At 47.3% G+C, this 19,193-nt stretch overlaps 1 protein-coding gene across 1 annotated transcript; it reads left to right on the top strand.

Moving 5' to 3' along the window:
• Positions 1 to 5,011: 5,011 nt before the first annotated feature.
• TMEM129 (transmembrane protein 129, E3 ubiquitin ligase) lies at positions 5,012 to 10,718 on the top strand (the record flags this gene model as incomplete). Its single annotated transcript, XM_084264004.1, has 4 exons — positions 5,012 to 5,216; positions 5,860 to 6,334; positions 8,754 to 8,913; positions 10,407 to 10,718. The coding sequence occupies 4 exons, from the start codon at positions 5,012 to 5,014 to the stop codon at positions 10,653 to 10,655; spliced, it is 1,089 nt and encodes a 362-aa protein (XP_084120130.1). The 3' UTR covers positions 10,656 to 10,718.
• Between the last annotated feature and the right edge of the window lie 8,475 nt (positions 10,719 to 19,193).

The following is a 19,193-nucleotide window of genomic DNA, read 5'->3' as shown; positions in this document are numbered from 1 at the left end:
TTTAAATATGCCAGGCAAGCCAGCACGTTATAGGTACTTTAACTGTCTTCTTGTTCCCACTGGAGTCTCTACTATTCTTAAAACTTTTAACATTAATACTCAGTGATGCTGCTGCTGTTTCTCTTTTAAAGAGACAGCAGACAAACCCAGACAAGTACCAGGGCACAGAAGGCATGTTCAGCAAGACCATACTCACTGCCCATGAAGGGCCACCCCTGGGAAGTGCAGTTAATCATCAGACAAACCACTAACAAAGTGATTCCTTTCTTAAGGACCGATGTGTTACTTCATACCACCTATGCAAGATAACCAGCATCAAATGGTGAAGTTGGCTTTCTGCAGTGCATAACCATTCCAAATCATCTCACATGCTTGATTTAACCAAACAGCTAACCCTCAGCTTGTTTTTCCATCCTCCATGATGCAGTCAAATTAATCCAGAGAAAACAGCTGAGGAAGACTCCAAATGATTGTCTCCATTGTCATGAAGGAATAAAACAAGACCAACCCCACTGAAAATCTGCAGTTATGTTTCTCAATCTCATAACCCTTATGCATCCAGCTATCAAAAAATCCTTATGGGAAAGTTTGCTTCATAATCACCCCTGAACTCAGCTGCTTTGTCTGCACACCCAACAGCAGCGCTTTTAATCAGCAATGGAATGCAAACAACGGCCACAGAAGCAATAGCAAGCAAATCATGCCTCTATTTGCTATTTCTCCATTCCTTCTTTATTTTTCACACTTGTACTTTAGCCTAAATTCTTTTTATCTATTAAGAATTTTTACATTAACAACTTTTAGATCTTGAAGTGAAATTCACTCTTTTCCTTCATTTCCAAGTAAAATTGAGACAACAGATCAAATGAATCTTTACAGGCTGGAGTTGTTCACCCAATAATTAATAGTTATATGTATGGTGTATGTATATGGTGTCAATAATGATAAAATATAACAATAATATTCACACCATGCACATACACCACATTTGCCCAGCATTTTTATTATTAAATCTAAAGATTAACCCCCTTTCTTGGATTAAATCATCAAAAGTAATTCAACATTTAAAGTATTTGCAACCAAAATTGAATCTAAATTGTATCTCACAAGTTCATTAGTCAGTAGCTGTAATAAAGTGAAAGGGGAAGGGAGGCTTCAATAAAGAGACATCTATTTGTTGAAAGTGGCCAGTGTCCAAGTTATACAAGTACCATGAAAGGCAGCGAGTTTTCCCCACCACAGCGAATCAAAGTTGACAAAAACGAAACTGCTCCTAGTTTTAGAATAATATTTATCCAGGCACAAGCAGCAGTCTGTCATTCTGTATTTAAAGATTTCCATAAATCCTCAGGTATCTGCCGTTTTTAAATTGAGAGCTTCATGGCAACTACCTGTTATTTAGCACACACTGGGGGCACAACATCCAAAACACCAGTGTGGCCTCAAACGCCTAAAACCAGCACTGAACATACAATGCAAAGATGGAATTTTCCTCCTTAATTATCCCCCTGAGCTCCTCCAGCAGCTAAGATGCAGAGCACTTGCTCACAGAGTAACTTCCTACTTGCTGTTATGTCCATGCAAGCTGACAGAGGGGTGACTGCTACGTGTTTACCACCAACAGCTCAATTCAGAACAAATAAACACTCTTCTGGTTAACAGACTCCTTCGTAATCACGACTTTCCTCTTACTGCAGAAATTGCCCAAGTCTCAGCAGACTGGCTTGAGGAATGGGAATTCACAGGGGGTTTAACCAAACACTAAGCTTGGGAGGCAGCAGATGGGGAGCCCCAGCCCAGTTAATCCCCGGTGAGGGGAACAAAAGATGGCCTTGGCCTTCAGTGGCAGTCAGAGGCAGTGGGGAGGGAAGGTGCAACAAGGCTGGGAAGGCCTTGCAGGCTCTCTGGGAAGGCACCATGGCGCCTACCATGCTTAAGTAACAAGATAAAACCAACCAAACAAAAACACCCCACAACAACCTCCCCCCCCCAGCCCTCCAATTCACTGGGGTGTCCCCAACACTCCTGATCCACCCTTGGCCACCAGGGCCCCACATCATCCACCTCGAAAGCCGTCAGGGTGCCCTCAACAACCGCTGACCACCCCGGCTGCCAGAGCCTCCCGCAGCCCCACAAATCTCACTGAAATGCCCACGGATATTTTTCTCATCTCCCCCATACTCAGAAACAACCCCAAGCACTCCTAAGCCCCATATCACACTGAGAACGCACAGAGACGCTCCCCAAGACCCCCTGAGCCCCGCCCCACCCCCGAACTTACAAGGAGCCCCTCAGCTCCACCCTCACCATCCCCGACCTCCCCTCATCCCCAAGCTCCTATTTCACCCCCCAAACTCGCAGAAGTTCCCCTCAGGGCTCTTAAATATTTAAACTCATAAAAGCGGCCCTGAAACCCCTCCATGGGATCCTCTCACACCCCCTCCTCTCCCCCCCTTACCCCCTTCTCTCCCCCTCTCACGCCCCCAAGCTCACAGACGGGGTCGCCGGGCCTACCCGCCCCTCCACCCCAAGCCCCACACCACTCCCAGGCCTACAGGAGGGGCTCCCCGGCCCACACCACCCTCAGGCTCACAGAGGAGGCCCCGAGCCCCTCCCCTCAGCCCCGCTACACCCAACTCCAACGGGGCAGCCCACAGCTCCATGGGGGATGGCAGCTGCAGCCTCCCCAGCACCCCAGAGAACCCCTACCTGCCGCCGGGCCTCGGCGATACCGGACACCAGACAAGAACAGCTCCCAACCGCGGCAGCAACGGCTTCCCCTCTGCCGCCGCCGCCACAGGATTTCAAACTTCAACGGCTCCGCCAGCCCGCCAATCAGGGAGCGGCGTGCGGAACGCGCCCGCCAATCGGGAAACCGCCCTGCGGGAGGGCGGGTACAGCCGCCACCGCTCGCCCGCGAGCCCTCGCGGTAGAGCGCTCCGGCGCGAGGCACGCTGGGAAGTGTAGTGCGCAGGGGCCCGTCATGGCGCCGCGCTACCGCTGACCGCCTCCGCTCAGAGGCGGCCGGTGGCGACATCCCGCTCTGCACCCGCGCTTGAGGCGGCGCGTACCGGCTGCGCGGGCAACCCGCGTTCCTTCGGCAGGAGCCAGGGGGCCTGTCAGCGGTGTCACCGCCAGCCCGAGGCCGGGCCGCAGGGCCCGGTTCTCTCTGCAGGCCGAGGCTGGTGCCTGCGAGTCCCGAGGTAAAAGATCCCGCCCTTTGGCGTGGGATCTTAGAGAAGGAAACACTCGGCACCTTCTGCAGCCGTAGGAGCGACTTAAGAGGGCACGGGCGAAGCCCTGAAGCCATAGGGGCTGCAGGGAGCCCGGCGTGCCTCCAGGGCAGCGGCCTTGCCGTCGGGGAGGGCCCTGCAGGCACCTCCCTGTCCTGTCCTCACCGCTCTGCTGCACACACGGATTCTGCTCAGGGACAGACCGTGAGGTGGAGGCTCCAGTACTGTGTCTGGGGGCGATGCTGGGCCAAGCATTGGAGGAGGGGTCAGTGGAAGTGTCTGGAGTGTCCCCAGAGGCTCAGTCCCGGGGTGAGTTCATAACGGGCTGCTGCTACCATTGGGATTCTTTAAAAGAAACAGAACTTGCTGATTGAGGAATTAATGGAGGCTCAGCCCAGAAGCTGGAAAGCTTTTGGAAGATGAAGGTCCACATTCAAATTCTGGTTCCATTCGGGTATCTGCATTGATAAATAAATCTATGTGAACTTCCATTGCCTTCAGCACACCTGTGTGGCTGTTAGAGCGTTCTGCCTCTCTCCCCCCTCACAACATAAACCCATCAGTCTCCTGTAGCCTCAGGTAAGTCTACAACCTAACATTGAGTTACCCTGCTTCAACAGTCTTCGAAAAAAACACAGAAAGAAAGCCTGCAGCTTCACAACCCAATTTTTATTTAAAACACTCCCGGCTCTTGAGTCATTAGATGGCATCAATGAAATAATTTATCAATAAACAATGAACTTGCCAACAATAATGTTTTTCAGAACAAAATATGCCTGTAATTCACACATAATTTCACTGATGCCTCAGTCTTACTCAAGTCACTAAACTACCATGGATTCCCAGTACTCATTAACATCTGTAACACATCAGCCACCTGCCAGCACGAGATTTCACGTTACCTGGGCAGCATCTCCTACTGACTTGGTTCCCCATCGGTTGGAGCATATAACATTGCATCTTGTTTTTCTCTGTTGTTCTTTTCCTATTGTGCAGTTTCTGCTTTCTCTAGAATACACACACATGGCAGCTGAGGGTTATTACAGGGTGCAGGTGGGGAGTTTTGTTGAATTCTAAGAGAAACGGTTGTTCTCTGTACTTCAGCAGTAATAAGAGATCCCAGTCAGGCATCTCCTTTTACTGTGTTTGGGAATAGTAACACATCTCTTCTTTTTAAGGCTCTTTACCCTGATTTGATCATTCTCTGGTAATACTACACGAAATTCACCAGGACAAAGAGCTGTGCTCAGTAAGTCAGACAGGCCATTTGCCCACTCCAGGAGGGTGCTGCCCTCATCCAGCACAGCCCATGTAAGCTCAGACCTGGAATCGGTCTCTTTTGCTGGGCCCACGAAGCTCCACTTCGGAGGTTTATCAAGCGTGAGGTCATGGGGAGGGCTGGGCTCCTGGGAGCCGAGTCCGGGCCAGCGCTGGGGGTACGGGGGGGGCGGTGCCGGATGGGAGGGATGCCCGGCCGCTGGGTAGGCCGGGATGGAGGGGCTCCGCGCTTGAGCCTCAGCGGCACCACCCGGCTCGTACCGACCCTCCCGGGGCCGTGAGCCCGCCCCGTTGCCGCCCGGCTCCGCCTCGGCGGAACTGCCAGCCCGGCAGCGCCCAGGGAGCGCCGGCTCCTCCCGCCGCCGCGCCGTCCATCCGGGGCTGCGGCGGGAACTACCGCTCCCAGGGAGCCGCGGGGCTGCGCCGGGTCAGGTCGTGCCGGGCCGGGCCGGGTCGTACCGGGCCGCGGCGGGAGCGGGTAGTGCCCGGCGGGGCGCAGCATGGAGAGCCCCGCGGTGACCTTTACCTTGGCCTACCTGGTGTTCGCCGTCTGCTTTGTCTTCCCGCCCGACGAGGTGCGCTCGGCGGGGCTGACGGTGCAGAGCCTGCTGGCCGCCTGGCTGGGCAGCGAGGACGCGGCCTTCGTGCAGTACCACCTGCGGCGCAGCACCGGCACGCTGCTGGCGCACTCCCTCCTGCCCCTGGGTGAGCCCCGGCCGGCGGCGGGCGGGCGGGCCGGGGATGGAGGGGGAAGGGGGATCCCCCCCCTCCCCCGGGCAAGTCACCGCGGGGGGACGGCAGCCCTGAGCCTGCGGGTGTGAAAGGCGAACCGGCTGCTCTCGGGAAGCGGCAGGGCACGGCGTGACCCCCGGCCGGGAGGGAGCAGGGGGGTTCCTCAGCAGTGTCTGCGGGTGTGGGTGAATCCGGTCACACTACACGGCTCGGGGATGAGGTATTTTAGTATCTCCCCGGTTTTCTACACCCTGAGTTTTGCAACTAGTTGGCTCTATCAGAGCACAGGTTCCTACAAAAGGGTTTAATTTAATTCAAATCAGCTTGCTTTAGCTATGTAATTCTGCCAAAACTAATGTTGTAGCTTCTAAAACGCTTCCAGAAGTGGTGATTTTATTCAACCAGCAACTTCAAATCTGTTTCATTTAGCCGTGTTATTCTGACAGGTAATTTACCTCAGATTGCTTAGGACAAGAGGCTTGAATCTGAGTTCTCACCCAGAAATGCAATAGCTATCCTGGAGGTGACGTCACTGGTTGGATAACTGTATGACTCAGGGCTGAGTACGTATGTGTGTACTTAATTGCTTTCTGAAAGTACGTGTTTTTCCTTGCAGGTTATTACCTTGGCATGTGCTTTGCTGCACCTGAAAAGCATCTTTGTTTTTTCTACCTGGCTTCAGAAGGGTGGAAAACTTTCCTCTTCTTCGCTGTTCTCCTTCCGGCGGTCACCAGCGCGCTGGCGTATTACTGGTCACGGAAAGGTTGGACGAATCATCCTTTAGCCCGGACGCTTGCTGTCCATGCTCTCCCCCAGTCAGGTTGGAGGGCTGTAGCTTCTTCCATCAACACAGAATTTAGGAGAATCGACAAATTTGCTACCGGAGCCCCAGGAGCCAGAGTGATCGTTACGGACACGTGGGTGATTAAAGTGACCACCTACTGTTTACATGTTGCCCAGCAGCAGGACATTCACTTGACGGTGACAGATTCCAGGCAGCACGAACTCACGCCAGACTCAAATATGCCCGTGCAGTTCCTCACCATCCGTGTTGCCAGTATTAATCCCTACGTGAAGGCATTTGATATCCGGTAAAACAACTACCCTCTTACCTATTTGCTGTTTGATGGTGCCAATGGAGTGCTTTTGTGGCAGATCTGAAGACTCCTTGGGTCTCATCCCTTCCCTTTTTGCTGTGTGCCTGGTGTTCAGAGGGGCTTTATGTACAGTTCTGCCATGCAGGGCGCTGAGGAGAGGGTGTTTAGAAAGATTCAGCATACACCTACAGTACTGAATGCACAGTGGTTGAACAGAGGGACTGCCCTGCTTCAGCCGGTCTGAGGAAGAGGATTGTGCTGGATACAGAAAGAAGTAACTGAAAAAACTTAGGTGAAAGATGGAGAACAGGAATAACAGGGAAAATCTTTGGTCTTCCAAATTTTGGGCAAGGGGAAATAGTTTTTTGTCTAAAAGTGGCTTTTTTTTTTTTGGTCCTTCTGGTCAAGGCTTATAATTTTGTGATGGTCAAGGCTTATAATTTTGTGACCGCTCATAAGCGTTCTCATTGAGCTGCTGCAAGCCAACTGTCCTTAAAAGCAAGCAAATAATTATGTTCCATTTCTGATGTATGTGTATTTGTAGCAGTAAATGAGAACAAACCTGCTGTGAACTGTAAGGGCTCGCTTTCCAAGGGCCCATGCTATTTTTTTCAGCAGTCTCTTTGTGTAGCTAGGCCAAAGTGCAAGTTCTACAGAAACCTCTAACAGAGTAGAAGGGTGCTAAATTCTTCATTGTTGTGTCATTAAAAGAACTACAGAAAGTCACATTAGTGCCCTTAAAACTGCATATTTGAAAAGGTGTTTGGATGCCTGCTTGCTGTAAATCTGTGTGTACGCAGCATTTCTATACGAGGTAATTAAAAGCAGGCAGGTCACCAGACTGGTAGGTGAGCAGAACGGTCCTGGCAAGCTTTGGGAAGGCATAGAGGTGATTGTGTTAGATATCCAGATGAATAGAGCTCAGAACAAGAGGTTAATTGAGGTAAGTGTGACTATCCTAAGAAAGGAAGAGACTGTTACAGACCTGTGAGAGTGGTGACCAAATAAGTATTAAAAACCTAATGATTTTCTTCTGGAAATGGTTCAGTGCAAGAGTAATAAAACTACATCCCCAGCTGAGAAAATCATGGCTTCTCTGACAGTTCTTAGGGGGGAAAAATCCAAACCACAAAACTTTGGCAGCTAAACAGAACAGCACCAAGAATGCTGTTGAAATGTTCTTATAATAAGCCAAAATAGCAAATCTCTGCTAGAATACAGTGGTGTGGGATTTAAGAGAAGTGTCACAGGACACAATTCCCCTATTAAAGATAGAGGATCATTGTATATATGCAGAATCAGAATTAGAATAAGTGTTCATTGTGATTTTTTCCTCTGGTCTCTCATTTGCACAGATAGCATCTGTTAACAAACAACATTACCCTGTAGTAGTTAAAAGAGTGGAGACCACAGGGAGCTAAAGCTAAGCCATGGGCTCTGGGAACAAAATGTGTACTGGAAAGAATGAGGTATTCTAGGGTGCTGTTCCCAGGGCTTCTCCATGAAAGCTGTTTAATGAGTGGAAACACTGAGTGGGGGATTTCTGAACTGTTACATTAAACAGAAGTAATAAGAGTGAAGTGTCACTGCAGGATCTGCACAGCATCTCCTGTGCCACTTGAGGTCTGTGGGGCTCCCTTTGAGAGACTTCAGCAGAGGCAACCTCATGGGAAAGGCAGCTTGTAACAGGCTTAAATCAAAGCTAAGTCAGTCACATTCAGCAGCTGTGTGTAAGGAGCCTTTGTGAAATTTTAGGCTTTGAATCATAGAATCCCAGACTGGTCTGGGTTGGAAGGGACCCCAAGGATCACAGAGCTCCAACCCCCTGCCACAGGCAGGGACACCAACCTCCAGGCCTGGAGCTACACAAGGTTGCCCAGGGCCCCAGCCAACCTGGCCTTGAACACCCCCAGGGCCGTTGGCTAAAACTGTATCAAGATCACAGAAACCCATTGGCATTCTTCTGACAATTACATGCACTATATCCCACGTGGTACATGCCACATGACATAACTCTAATTGCTCTCCTTGGCAGCTTCTAAACTAGAATTTAGATAAGGTATAAGTAAATAGGCATTAAAAAGGTGGACAGAAATTGCACAGGCAGTACAGTGCATTATTTACATACCTGTATTGCTCTTTTTCATGCTGTTTACATAGAAAAATAATTTGTATGACCTCTTAGATAATCTCTGGCATATCCTGTCACAAATACGCACGTCCTGCTGTCTAAGTTGGGTCAAAACCAGCTAAACAGCAAAATAAAATGCTCACTGTGTATCTATTCCATTATGTACCAAGCTAAATAGCTTTGCTGGGGATTCACTTCTCAGATGTTAACCTCTGCAGTGTAACATCAAGCTGTTTGAGTGGATAATCGTGGTGATGTCTTGTTCCATCTTTCTGTCTCCAGGTTGAACTCCACAGAGTACGGGGAGCTGCGAGAAAAGCTCCGTGCTCCCATCAGCAACGCAGCCAACGTTGTGATCCATCAGAGCCTTAGTGATTTATTCCTAGAAACCTTTACATCTCTGGTGGAGATTAACCAGACCTATTCTGTTCCAAGCACTCAGGTGAGACTTTCTGTCCCTAAGAGAAGGCAGTGATTATGCTGTTCAGTCTTGGTGAGCCTGTGATTGCTGTGCAATTGATAGCTGTTAACTTAAGGTCATCATAGGTGAATTATTAAGAGATGTCTTTGTTGTGGAGTTAACCAGAAGGTTTTATTAAATGATGATTGATGGTTAAATGATAAATAAACAGTAATCAAATGGTAATTCACAGAATCACAAGGTTGGAAATGCTACAGTTCCCTCCATTGCAGCTTGCTTTTCTAGCCAGATTTTTATTGTAGGAATCCTTCCTTCACTAATATTTGTGGAAACGTGGTTATTGTTGTGCTGCAATCAGCATAGTGACCACAGCACTTTGTAATGTACAAGAGGTAACTAATTACACTAGTTCTTGCAGTGATTCTGGGTCAGATGTTCCAGCTGAGAGAATGAGTACTTGGTACCTTTGGTAGAGTTGCACAGCTCGTGTGCTGTCTTCACTGTATGGTTCCATGAACTAGCTGAAATAAAACTGGATCAGACCACTTGTGACACTTTTCAATGCTGAGCTACTGAGTTTTGGTTTGAGATTGAGTGATAAATAACATCAGAAATTATCATAGAGAAGACATCAGTAATACATGGGATTTGCCTCTACGATGAAGCTCCATGAAGAAATTGTAAAAGTTAACTAACCTTTTCTAGAGTTTTTCCTGCCTAAAAACTAAGTCCTAGAGACCACAAAGCAAAGCTACACCAGGTAGCATTGTGAACAGGATTCACATCTCCACTGTGCTGCTGTTTGAGTCAAGTTCTTGAAGAGCTTTGGCTGGAAGATATATGGGAAATGCTACTTAGTGTTTATTAATTGTAAAACACTACATAGCAATATGACCTCTATATGCAACTGCAAGTTCATGTGGCATAATTAATGGTGGGCAAATATCAATTATTCCAATATTATCTAAGAAAAATTAATTAAATTTATGGTCCTTGAAGATGAGTGCCCATTGTGTTCAGTAGAGTCCAAATTTCCTCTGTTATTTCTGTTTTTTACAAAGGTGGAAGATAGGAACAGACATTTGCTGTAATAACTGCCAAGAACTGTTTGGGTTTTTGCCATATTTTATTGGTATGTTTTTTGAAAAACAGTATATTGGAGTGGTAAAGATGGTTTCTTGCTTACCTTGCTCTGGCTGCTGTGCTCTGGGAACAAGTGGAGCTCTTCAGAGAGAGAAAGAACTGCTCATTTTCAGTCATTTTTGTTTACTCAGCCTCATGTAGCAGTTCTGGGTTTTCTCTTTAAAGTGATAATTTGTTGTCATTCTCTAGAGAGCATTCTGATAAAGCACAGCTCAGGAGTTTGAAATGCTTGGTATCTTCTGGTGGGGCAGTTCTGCCCACCACAGGTTCCTGCTGGGCTTGTGTGCAGATAATTTTCCAAAAGCCCTCTGAAGACCAACAAAAGCAGCCTGTGCAGTTCAAAACACATTGGCATTTTCCCCCTCCTGTAGGAGCTGGAGCCGTGCATCGGGTGCATGCAGAATACTGCTAACATCAAACTCCTCAAGAACTGCCAGGAGCTGAACGAAGGGGAGTGCCAGCAGTGCTACTGTCGTCCCATGTGGTGCCTCACCTGCATGGGCAAGTGGTTTGCCAGCAGACAGGATCAGCAGCACCCAGAGACCTGGCTGTCCAGCAAAGTGCCTTGTCCCACCTGCCGAGCCAAATTCTGCATTTTAGATGTTTGCATAATACGATGAGTAACACTTGGGTAGGTTTTAACTTCCTAAATTTGTATCTATTTCATAGTGGGTTTGGTTAAAAGGCCTGTTAGATTTGTTTCTGAGTTGTCACAGGAGTAAAAACTCCAGAGCTTTCTTTTACAGTGTTGAAAACAGATGTCTCTTCAGTTCCTCTACATTTTTACCTCTGTCTTTGTTTTTTATTCACTAGATGTCAGTTTTTGGATTTATTTTTTTTAAACTATATTTTACTTTCTGATGTGTTGGATGGAACAAGGGCATCCCTCTGTATTTCCAGTACTACTCTCAAGTTTTAACACAGGTTAAATTCTTTACATTTTTAAGATTTAACCTGGCTTTTGATTCTTTAGTAAAGGGCTAACTGAGAAAATCGCTTTGGTTAGACTTCATAGGTACTTCTGTTCTCTCATCAATTTCTAAAGTTCTTACTAATCTTTGCAAGTGTTAATCAAGCAAGTATAAAGGTTGTGTTTCTTCTGCTGGTCCCACTTACAGAGGGGATCAGTTCCTGTAGGCTAAGGAATTTAATCCCTGAAGATATAGAACTCCCACAGGGACCTTTTATCCCATTAATCTCCTCTAGCTTATTTTTGGATGGATGTATATCTTCCAAACAGCAGGAAGATTCAGGAACACACCACATCTACCTACACTGCTAATGCTGGGCATCATCAGTTCTCTTGGGTTTCCAGGAGGAAATTTGCTTAGGGTTTCAATGCTCTTTATGTGGTGGAATTCTTACTACACATTTGAAGTGACTGCAGCAAACACCTGAACTAACTAATCTGGAAGAATACTCAGCTATTTCAGAGCCTGTAAACTTTCTGAGGAGTAACCTTTCCCCTGAAAGAGATCACAGAGGTGTAACTTGCCATGCCAGATGCCCCAGCAATGACCACTATTAACAAAAGCTTTTCAGGCTTGCAATCCAAAAACTGATCACAAACAGTTGTCCCTGGTTTAGTATATACAGAGTACTGATGCACACTTCTTGATCTGATCAGCATCAGAATAATTTGTGAATTAAAGCATTTTCTATGCATTTAAAAGAGCCCTCCTCCTATACTTAAATGCAGTGCTTAGTGTCCTGGCTGGCTGTCACACCCGTCAGTGAACAGTCATTTGACATATTGCATGGGGGAGACTTGAGCTGCTGGAGAATGTGTGTTTGAGTCCTTATGCTATCTTAAGACGACATAGCTGGCAAGAGAAAGGACCATTTTAATGCTGTGGTCTAGGAGAATGAAAGCCCTAACACCTCCTACCTGTATAATCAGAAGGGTCTTCCCAGTACATCACCAGCATAGATGATGTGCCAGTGGTTAACTGAAAACCTCTTGATTACCACAGGCAAAACTGCTCTGAGCAGGAATGGGTGGCAGGATGTCAGAAAGGGGACAAGTCCTGAAAGCCCTAAAAGATTTCACTAGGGTCTCAGCCTAGCTACAGGTTGTGCAGCGAATGCACCAAGCTGCACTTAGCCAGCCAGCCAGGGAACGGTTATGAGTGTGGCTGCAAGCCACGTGTTGGACAGGGTTAAAGCCTTGAGAACAGATTTGCCAGCATCATTTGAGAATCAATGTGTATTTTATATTGTTGGTGTTGGGGGTTTTTTGTTTGGGTTTTTTTTTACTAATACACACTTTTAAAAGTCCAAACTGTTTGGGTTTAAGGATGCTAATTGCTGGTGCATATCTCAGTTGTTACATATACATTTACTATGCAATTATATGTACTACCAGTTAATAAGGGTGATTTTTCTGGTTTTCATTACCTGTTGTTTTGGACTGTATAGACTGAAAAGTTGACACTGAGACTGCTTTTGTCTCTCTTCCCCAAAGAGATCTTAAGTGACATGTCCCTCTTCATCTGAACAGGATTAAATTGAGCTCCTGACTTTCAGACAGATTTGCTGACAAGTCTGAAAATCAATTAAAAAAAATCAAGAAGCTGATCAGTGATTGAATTGAAAATATTTTCTAGTACTTCTGTAGGAAAGTTATGTGGAAGTTTGGAATGGTCTCTCAAAGGCATTGAACCTTTGGGCTGGGTGATGTCACCTGACATACACCTCACCACGCACACAGCAGCCTTTACACATAACCATTTTGTCTCAGTTACTTCTGGGAAGTTTCTATCAGGTGGCACAGGTACAAGGGACATGGTCCTTGAAATGTTGCAGTAGAGGGCTTAGGATTTTGGAGTTGTGGTTTTCCCACTGGCAGTCATTCAATTCCTGCAGCTCATGTCATGTTTGGAACAGAAACATTTATTGTAAAGCTTGCTGAAGTTAAAGGCCATGAGAAACTTGGGTAATAGATGCATGTAGTCACATCTGGTTTTATACAAGAAAAACAGGTCAGTTGCCAATAGCATCTCATGTAATAAGAGCTTCAGTCTCCTAATTGCTTGCACAGTGGAGTAGTTCTTCACAGAAATCTACTTTGGATCGCTTGGAAGTTTTCATTTCAGTGGATCTTGGCTTTTTTTCATCTTACTTCTTTTGCCTATACCACAAAACAACAAAGTAACAGTCATGTGTGTATAATACTCTTGCATATTTGAATGGTAGTGCTCTATCCACAGAAGTGCCTCTTAGAAAACTTAGTAATAATTACCAAAATAAAATTGTGATCTGTGTTAATAATAGTGCCTGGCTTACATTCCTTAAAACAACCTTAATTTTTCCCAAGTTTAAATTCACAAAGTAATCTGGCATGCCTCCAAAGTTTGTAAGCTCCTTAAAGGTTGTGTGAAGAGCCAACTTGTTCAAAATCTCTATGATGTGTCCTTCTTGGAGATAGCAGAAGGAGAAACTGTGACTTCTCTCCCCCTGCACAGTCATGGGGTATCTTATTTGTCTTGAATAAATCCCTAACAATAATAGAGTATAAAACCAGCCATTTGTCTTTGTGACAGCTCCAGGTCATTAGCTGAAGAACCACTTGCCTGTACAGGGCTGTTTCTAGAGATCTCCATTTGCAGGAAGAAGAAAGAAATAGCCTCCCACCCAATCTTGACACAGTTCTTAAACATAATGGTACAGACTTTTACAGCATTTTTCTAAGAAAACAAACACAAACAAGTAATGTGAGGGGCTAAAATACTTAATGACTTTTTTTTAGTTATTAGTGATTTAGTCTTGCTTTTTCAGCTGTGTGTGAGCTTTTCATCACTGCCTTGTGGGTAGGCAGTGTTAGCATACTGAAGGGTGTTCTATACATGTCATGTCATTACAATGAGACTGTATGTGGATGCACAGTGTCAGTAGAAATACCCCATACGTACGTCTACATGTATAGCCCAAACTTCCCCAGGTGCTGCAGCTGAGTGGGTGTTTGTGGAAGCGTGGGCTGTGGCTACATCACTTATTTCCATAGTCGTGCTATTTCTGTAACTGTAGCATTCCAGAATGTTTGGGCAAGACCTGTTATCTGTTGATTTTTTGGGTTAGCATAGTTCACTGACCCTGCAAGGGCATTTTGTCCAAGCAGGCTATATTTTGAATCCATGATCAGGCGGCAGTGGCTTCCCACAAGGCTTGCCACAACTTGAAACTGAACTACCAGGTTACTGTGTGATCTTGGTAGGAGCAGTTTTACTGTGTTCCAGCAGCACCATACAACTCCAGTCCAGCTGAACCTCAGCGAGACACAACTGGCTCAACTGCTGGCTGCCATTTCTTAAGAAATGTTGACTTTAAGACATTTAAGATATAAATATATAAAAAAATATTGCACCTTCCCTATGGAGAGAGGCTGAGGGAGCTGGGCTGGTTCAGCCTGGAGAAGAGAAGGCTGTGGGGGGACCTCACTGCAGCCTTCCAGTCCCTGAAGGGAGCAGAGGAACAGGAGGGGAATCAGCTTGTTAAAGGGCAGAGACTGGCAGGACAAGGGGGATGGAGTGAAGCTGAAGGAGGGAAGGTTTAAATTAGATATTAGGGGGAAGTTTTTTCCAGAGAGAGTGGTGAGGGGCTGGAAGGGGCTGCCCAGAGAGGGGGTGGGTGCCCCGTCCCTGGGGGTGTTCAAGGCCAGGTTGGCTGGGGCCCTGGGCAACCTTGTGTAGCTCCAGGCCTGGAGGTTGGTGTCCCTGCCTGTGGCAGGGGGTTGGAGCTCTGTGACCCTTGGGGTCCCTCCCAACCCGGACCAGGCTGGGATTCTGATTCTATTAAAGCTTTCACATGCATTACAAAACACTTTCTTCCAAAGATGTACTGCCGGTGTGTGCATATATGTATATATTTCTGTGGGTTTTTCCTGTTTTTTGTTGTTTTTTTAGCCTGGTAGCTGCCCTGGTTTGAGATGCAGTGTTATTTGTTTAGCCTTTGACGAAAAGGCTTAACGAATGCGTGCATTTAACTGTGAAACCCTCTGCAGAGCTGAATAAAAATACAAGTTATTTTATGTAAGACTTAGACTTTCATTTCAAGGTTATGTTTGACAGCTGAAACTTATGGCCCTCCCCTGGCGGTGCGGGTGGAGGTGCCTGTCAGCGCCTCCTACAGAGCTGCTTAGCTCGCCGCATCTAGCAGGAGCCAGACTGGGCCAAACCCGAGAGGCCCCCGCCACCCCCGGCCGGGCTTTAGCAGGAGAAGCTCCTTTCCAGCGCAGCCCCTGCTCATGGCGCGCAGCCGCCTCAGCCTACAGGGCTGTGCGCGCATGCGCAGCCACCGCCCCTTCCCGCCCCGCGTCCCTCCCGGCAGGAACGCCGCGCCTGCGCACTGCCCGCGGCTGCCTCCCCGCGGAAGGAGCCATGTTCCGTGGCGGCGGCGCCGCTCGCCTCAGCCATGTTCCGCGGGCAGCCGGGCCCGCCGCGCCAGGCCGGCCCGCCGGGCGGGCTGCGCAGGTGGGAGCCGCGGCGGGGGGCCGGGGTGGCGCAGCCGCGGCGGGAGGCACCGCTCCCTCGGGGCGGCTGTAGGGGCTCCCGGCGTGTGGGCGGGGCGGGGGCGTGGCGCTGCCCGTCCCGGGGTGCCTGTTGCGGGGTTAGGCGGCGGCGGGGGAGGGTCGCAGGGTGCTTCGTGCCCCCTCCTCTGCCTCGTCCCTACCGGCGCCCGCCAGGAGTGGCGGGACGGGGCAGCAGCTGGCAGCCGCCGCCCCCACCGCGCGTCTGCCCCTCCCGCGGGGCTCGCCGGGGCAGCCGCCTCCTTCCAGCGGGCGCTCTGCTCTGTCTGGGCAGCGGGGAGAGAGGCCGGGGCTCGGGCAGAAGCGGCGTGGGCAGGGGTGAGTCCCTGGGGTGAGTCCCTGGGGCTTGCCGGGAGCCTGAGGCCGGGGAGGGCGGCAGAGCCCGGCGCTGGGGAGAAGGGTGGCTGGAGTTGTTCTCAAGGGCATCACTTTCGGTTGGCGCTTTCACGTGTGTGGCGTGTGAGGGGCTGTGCCCTCCCCTTCCCCCCCTTTCTCTCAGGTCGTTACGCTGCGTGGCTGCTGCTGAGGGCGGTTAGAGGAAGGTTTTGTCAGCTCGCTGCTCCTGCAAACCCCCAGTGTTTTGAAGCGCCCCTGAGCCTAGATCCTGGCTGGGAGTGAGCTGCCTGTTCCCTCTGCTGGTAACTGAGCCCTCTGGGAACAGGAAACTCCCGAAGCCTGTCAGGGTGAGAGGAGAGGAAAACACACATACTTAATCCGGGGTTAAAACAACAAACCCCTCCCTTCCCTTTCAGTGTTGAATTAAAGGTGCAGGACAGGCAGTGTCACAGTTTGCTGTGTGGGCAGTGAACAGGGTGATGCTCTCAGGCAGGGGGGGGAAGATCTGCTTTCAGTCTCAGCCCAGAAGCCAGGTCTGGTGTCAGTAGACACTCTGGCCCTGTTTTGTTTAGTAACCCACCATTCAGGATGTCAGAGCTGCCAGAACTGAGGAGGAAAACGTAGACAGCTCTTAATCCTTAAACAATCTCTGGCTGGCCTGCCAGCATGTTGCAAGTGCCCCTCTCTAGCTCCTTGTCCTGTGCTTGTTTGTGAAGCCTCTGCAGCAGTATCTGGTAAAGAGTTCCTGTGTAAAATTGTTCCCACGCAAATGTTTGACCATCTTCTCCTTTGACATGCTGTTTTGAAGTGCTATTTCTGTAGCTGCCTCTTTGGTGAGCTTAATGCTGGGTAGAATGGCATGGAGATGTCATATAATGCATTGCTGAGGGAAGGTCTGTGAGTGTTCACACATGACAGTGGTTCCATAAACACTGATGACACTCCTCATTTGGGTTTTTTTCACCCTTTTTTTGCAAATAGAGAAAGGATATACTTTTGGATATCTAAATATTAGTAGTTTATTTCAGAATTCTCATGTTTTAACTGTGTTAGTCAAAGATCTTTTCTCAGCAGTCATGTTACCTAACACTGTCATTAAGCTACTGTTGCCTGAATAACTTGATGCAAATCACCTGTCTATGCCAAGTCAGCATTTTGTAGCTCTAAATTCTGATAATCAGGTTGTCCATGTTTTGTTTTGTTTAGGCAGTGTTCACTGACTTGAATTCTGATCCAAATTCTTACTTTTCTAGTTCTGTGCGACATCCACACCACTGGCATCAGGAGCAGGACTGCAGAGGCTGGAGTGATTCAGGTTCTTTGGTCCTTGGTGAATATGGATGCAGACATTTAGACCCGTGGCTGGAGAGGTAAGGACAAAGTGTGTTTTTCCAGATCTTCATTCTGCTGCATTCTTTGAGGAATCCAGCAAAACCTTGGATGTGATGGTATTAAAACTCTTCTAGTAGTACAGTAGCATAGGTGACACCTGCATCACCCAAGAGCAGACTATTCAGTTTGGCTAATTGAAATACATGCCATAATATTAGCAAGCATCCTATGTGAAAAAGAGTAGTAGTATATGCTGGGTGAGTAGTTTAAGCCCTTTACTGCTGAAATTTTCAATTTCAACTGAAATAGTTGTGATCAACAAATGTTCACATTGAGTTCTCATTGTTTTCCAGCTCTACAACACCAGAATGTTCCAGGCCTCTTTCTAGTTGCTCCAACTGGGAGGATAGAATTGAAGAAGGCAAAACAATGAGGACATCAAATAAAAGAATAACAAAGTAGGTGTTGAGTGCTTATTAACTATTGCTGTGCTGGCTTTGGCAGTAGCCATCTGATGATCTCCAGCTGCTTTACATGCATTAGTGAAGACCTGAAGGACAGGCAGGCTGTTTCATACTGAGTCTGAAGGAAGCCTTAAGGAGACAATAGTGCTGAGAAGTCTTAACCTCATTTCACATTGTCTTCTTTTTCAGTTTAAGATAAAGCTTATCTTTATCTTAACACTTTCTGTAAGAGAACATACTGGATAGTGAAAGGAATAATGAAAACCAACCATCAAGGCTTGGAGAGAGAAATAGCTGTTAGACCATGGGAGTTAGCCTCCTTTAAATTCCCCATCTTTGGTTTATTGAGTTGAAGATTTTTTTATAATTATGTGAAGAGGTTGTTACACAGCTGTGCAGCAATCATGTATCCTTGGATTTCCTTGCTGTAGGACTAACTAGCTTCTTGTTACGGCAGCTCCAGCACCAGAACCCTCATGTATATGTTTACTTGTTAAAACCTGAGCAGTTGGATGAACTTGGGAAACCTACACTTTTTGTTGTAGGGATTCATTTGGTTAGCACAACTTTCACTTCTGTAACCTGATGAAGTAAGAGTTGTGCTTGCTGGCAGAGTAAGAATACATGCAGTTCTAGAGCATGCATCTCTGTATGACTCCTTGTAAAGCTGTTAAGGTTCTTTTCAACCTAATTCTCATTTTTATTTTTAAGTTCTGTCTCAAATGATTCTGCTAATCCAGTTGAAAGGGAAACAGATGAAGTGGTTCTGAGGAGAAGACAAAAACAGATCAATTTTGGAAAGAATACCCTTGCATATGACAGATACATTAAGGAAGTTCCAAAGTAAGTTGCACTATGTTGCCTGTTTCCAAATAAACCATTTTATTTGTTCCTGCTGTGCAACAATCATCACACAGCTTCAGCTGGCTTAAAATTATATCAACAGTAAGTAAACAAAACCGGAGTCAGCTTTTATCAGTGGGAAGCCAGGTATTTTCTGCATATGAGCAAATTTAGCTGGGGAAAATGTAAAGCTAAATGTTCCCTTTGTGTATTGCCATTGCTAGTAGCAAATATGCTTTAAATACACTCTGTATTAATCAGCTCCCTGTGATGCTCCTGGTGACTCTGCTGCTACAGCAGTGTGGAGTTAATTGATGCCAGGAAATGGCAGCTTTGAGTGGAGGCTGAATAAAGACTTGCATTTAATTACTGGCAAGGAAAACCAGTCTTCAGTGATTCATTAGTAGCTATCAAATCAAAACCTGGATGTCTTGCTTCAAAGTCATTTGACTTTGGGCTTTGGAGTCTGTGAATTACAGCATTTCAATCCAGATTTCTGAGCCAGCCCCCTCTGCTGTGGAGTGTAGAGATCAAGCAGCCAGTCTGTAGTAACGTGTGGATGTGCATCTGTGTTCTGGTTTTTTGGTGGTGTGGGTTATTTTTAGAGGGGTTTTTTTTAAACATAGCTTAGAGTTGTCAGCTTCCTCTGGGCTCTGCCT

Source organism: Gallinula chloropus, assembly GCF_964237585.1.
Source record: "Gallinula chloropus genome assembly, chromosome: 4".
NCBI classification, from domain to species: Eukaryota; Metazoa; Chordata; class Aves; order Gruiformes; family Rallidae; genus Gallinula; species Gallinula chloropus.
This window is presented reverse-complemented; position numbering and strand designations above follow the sequence as displayed.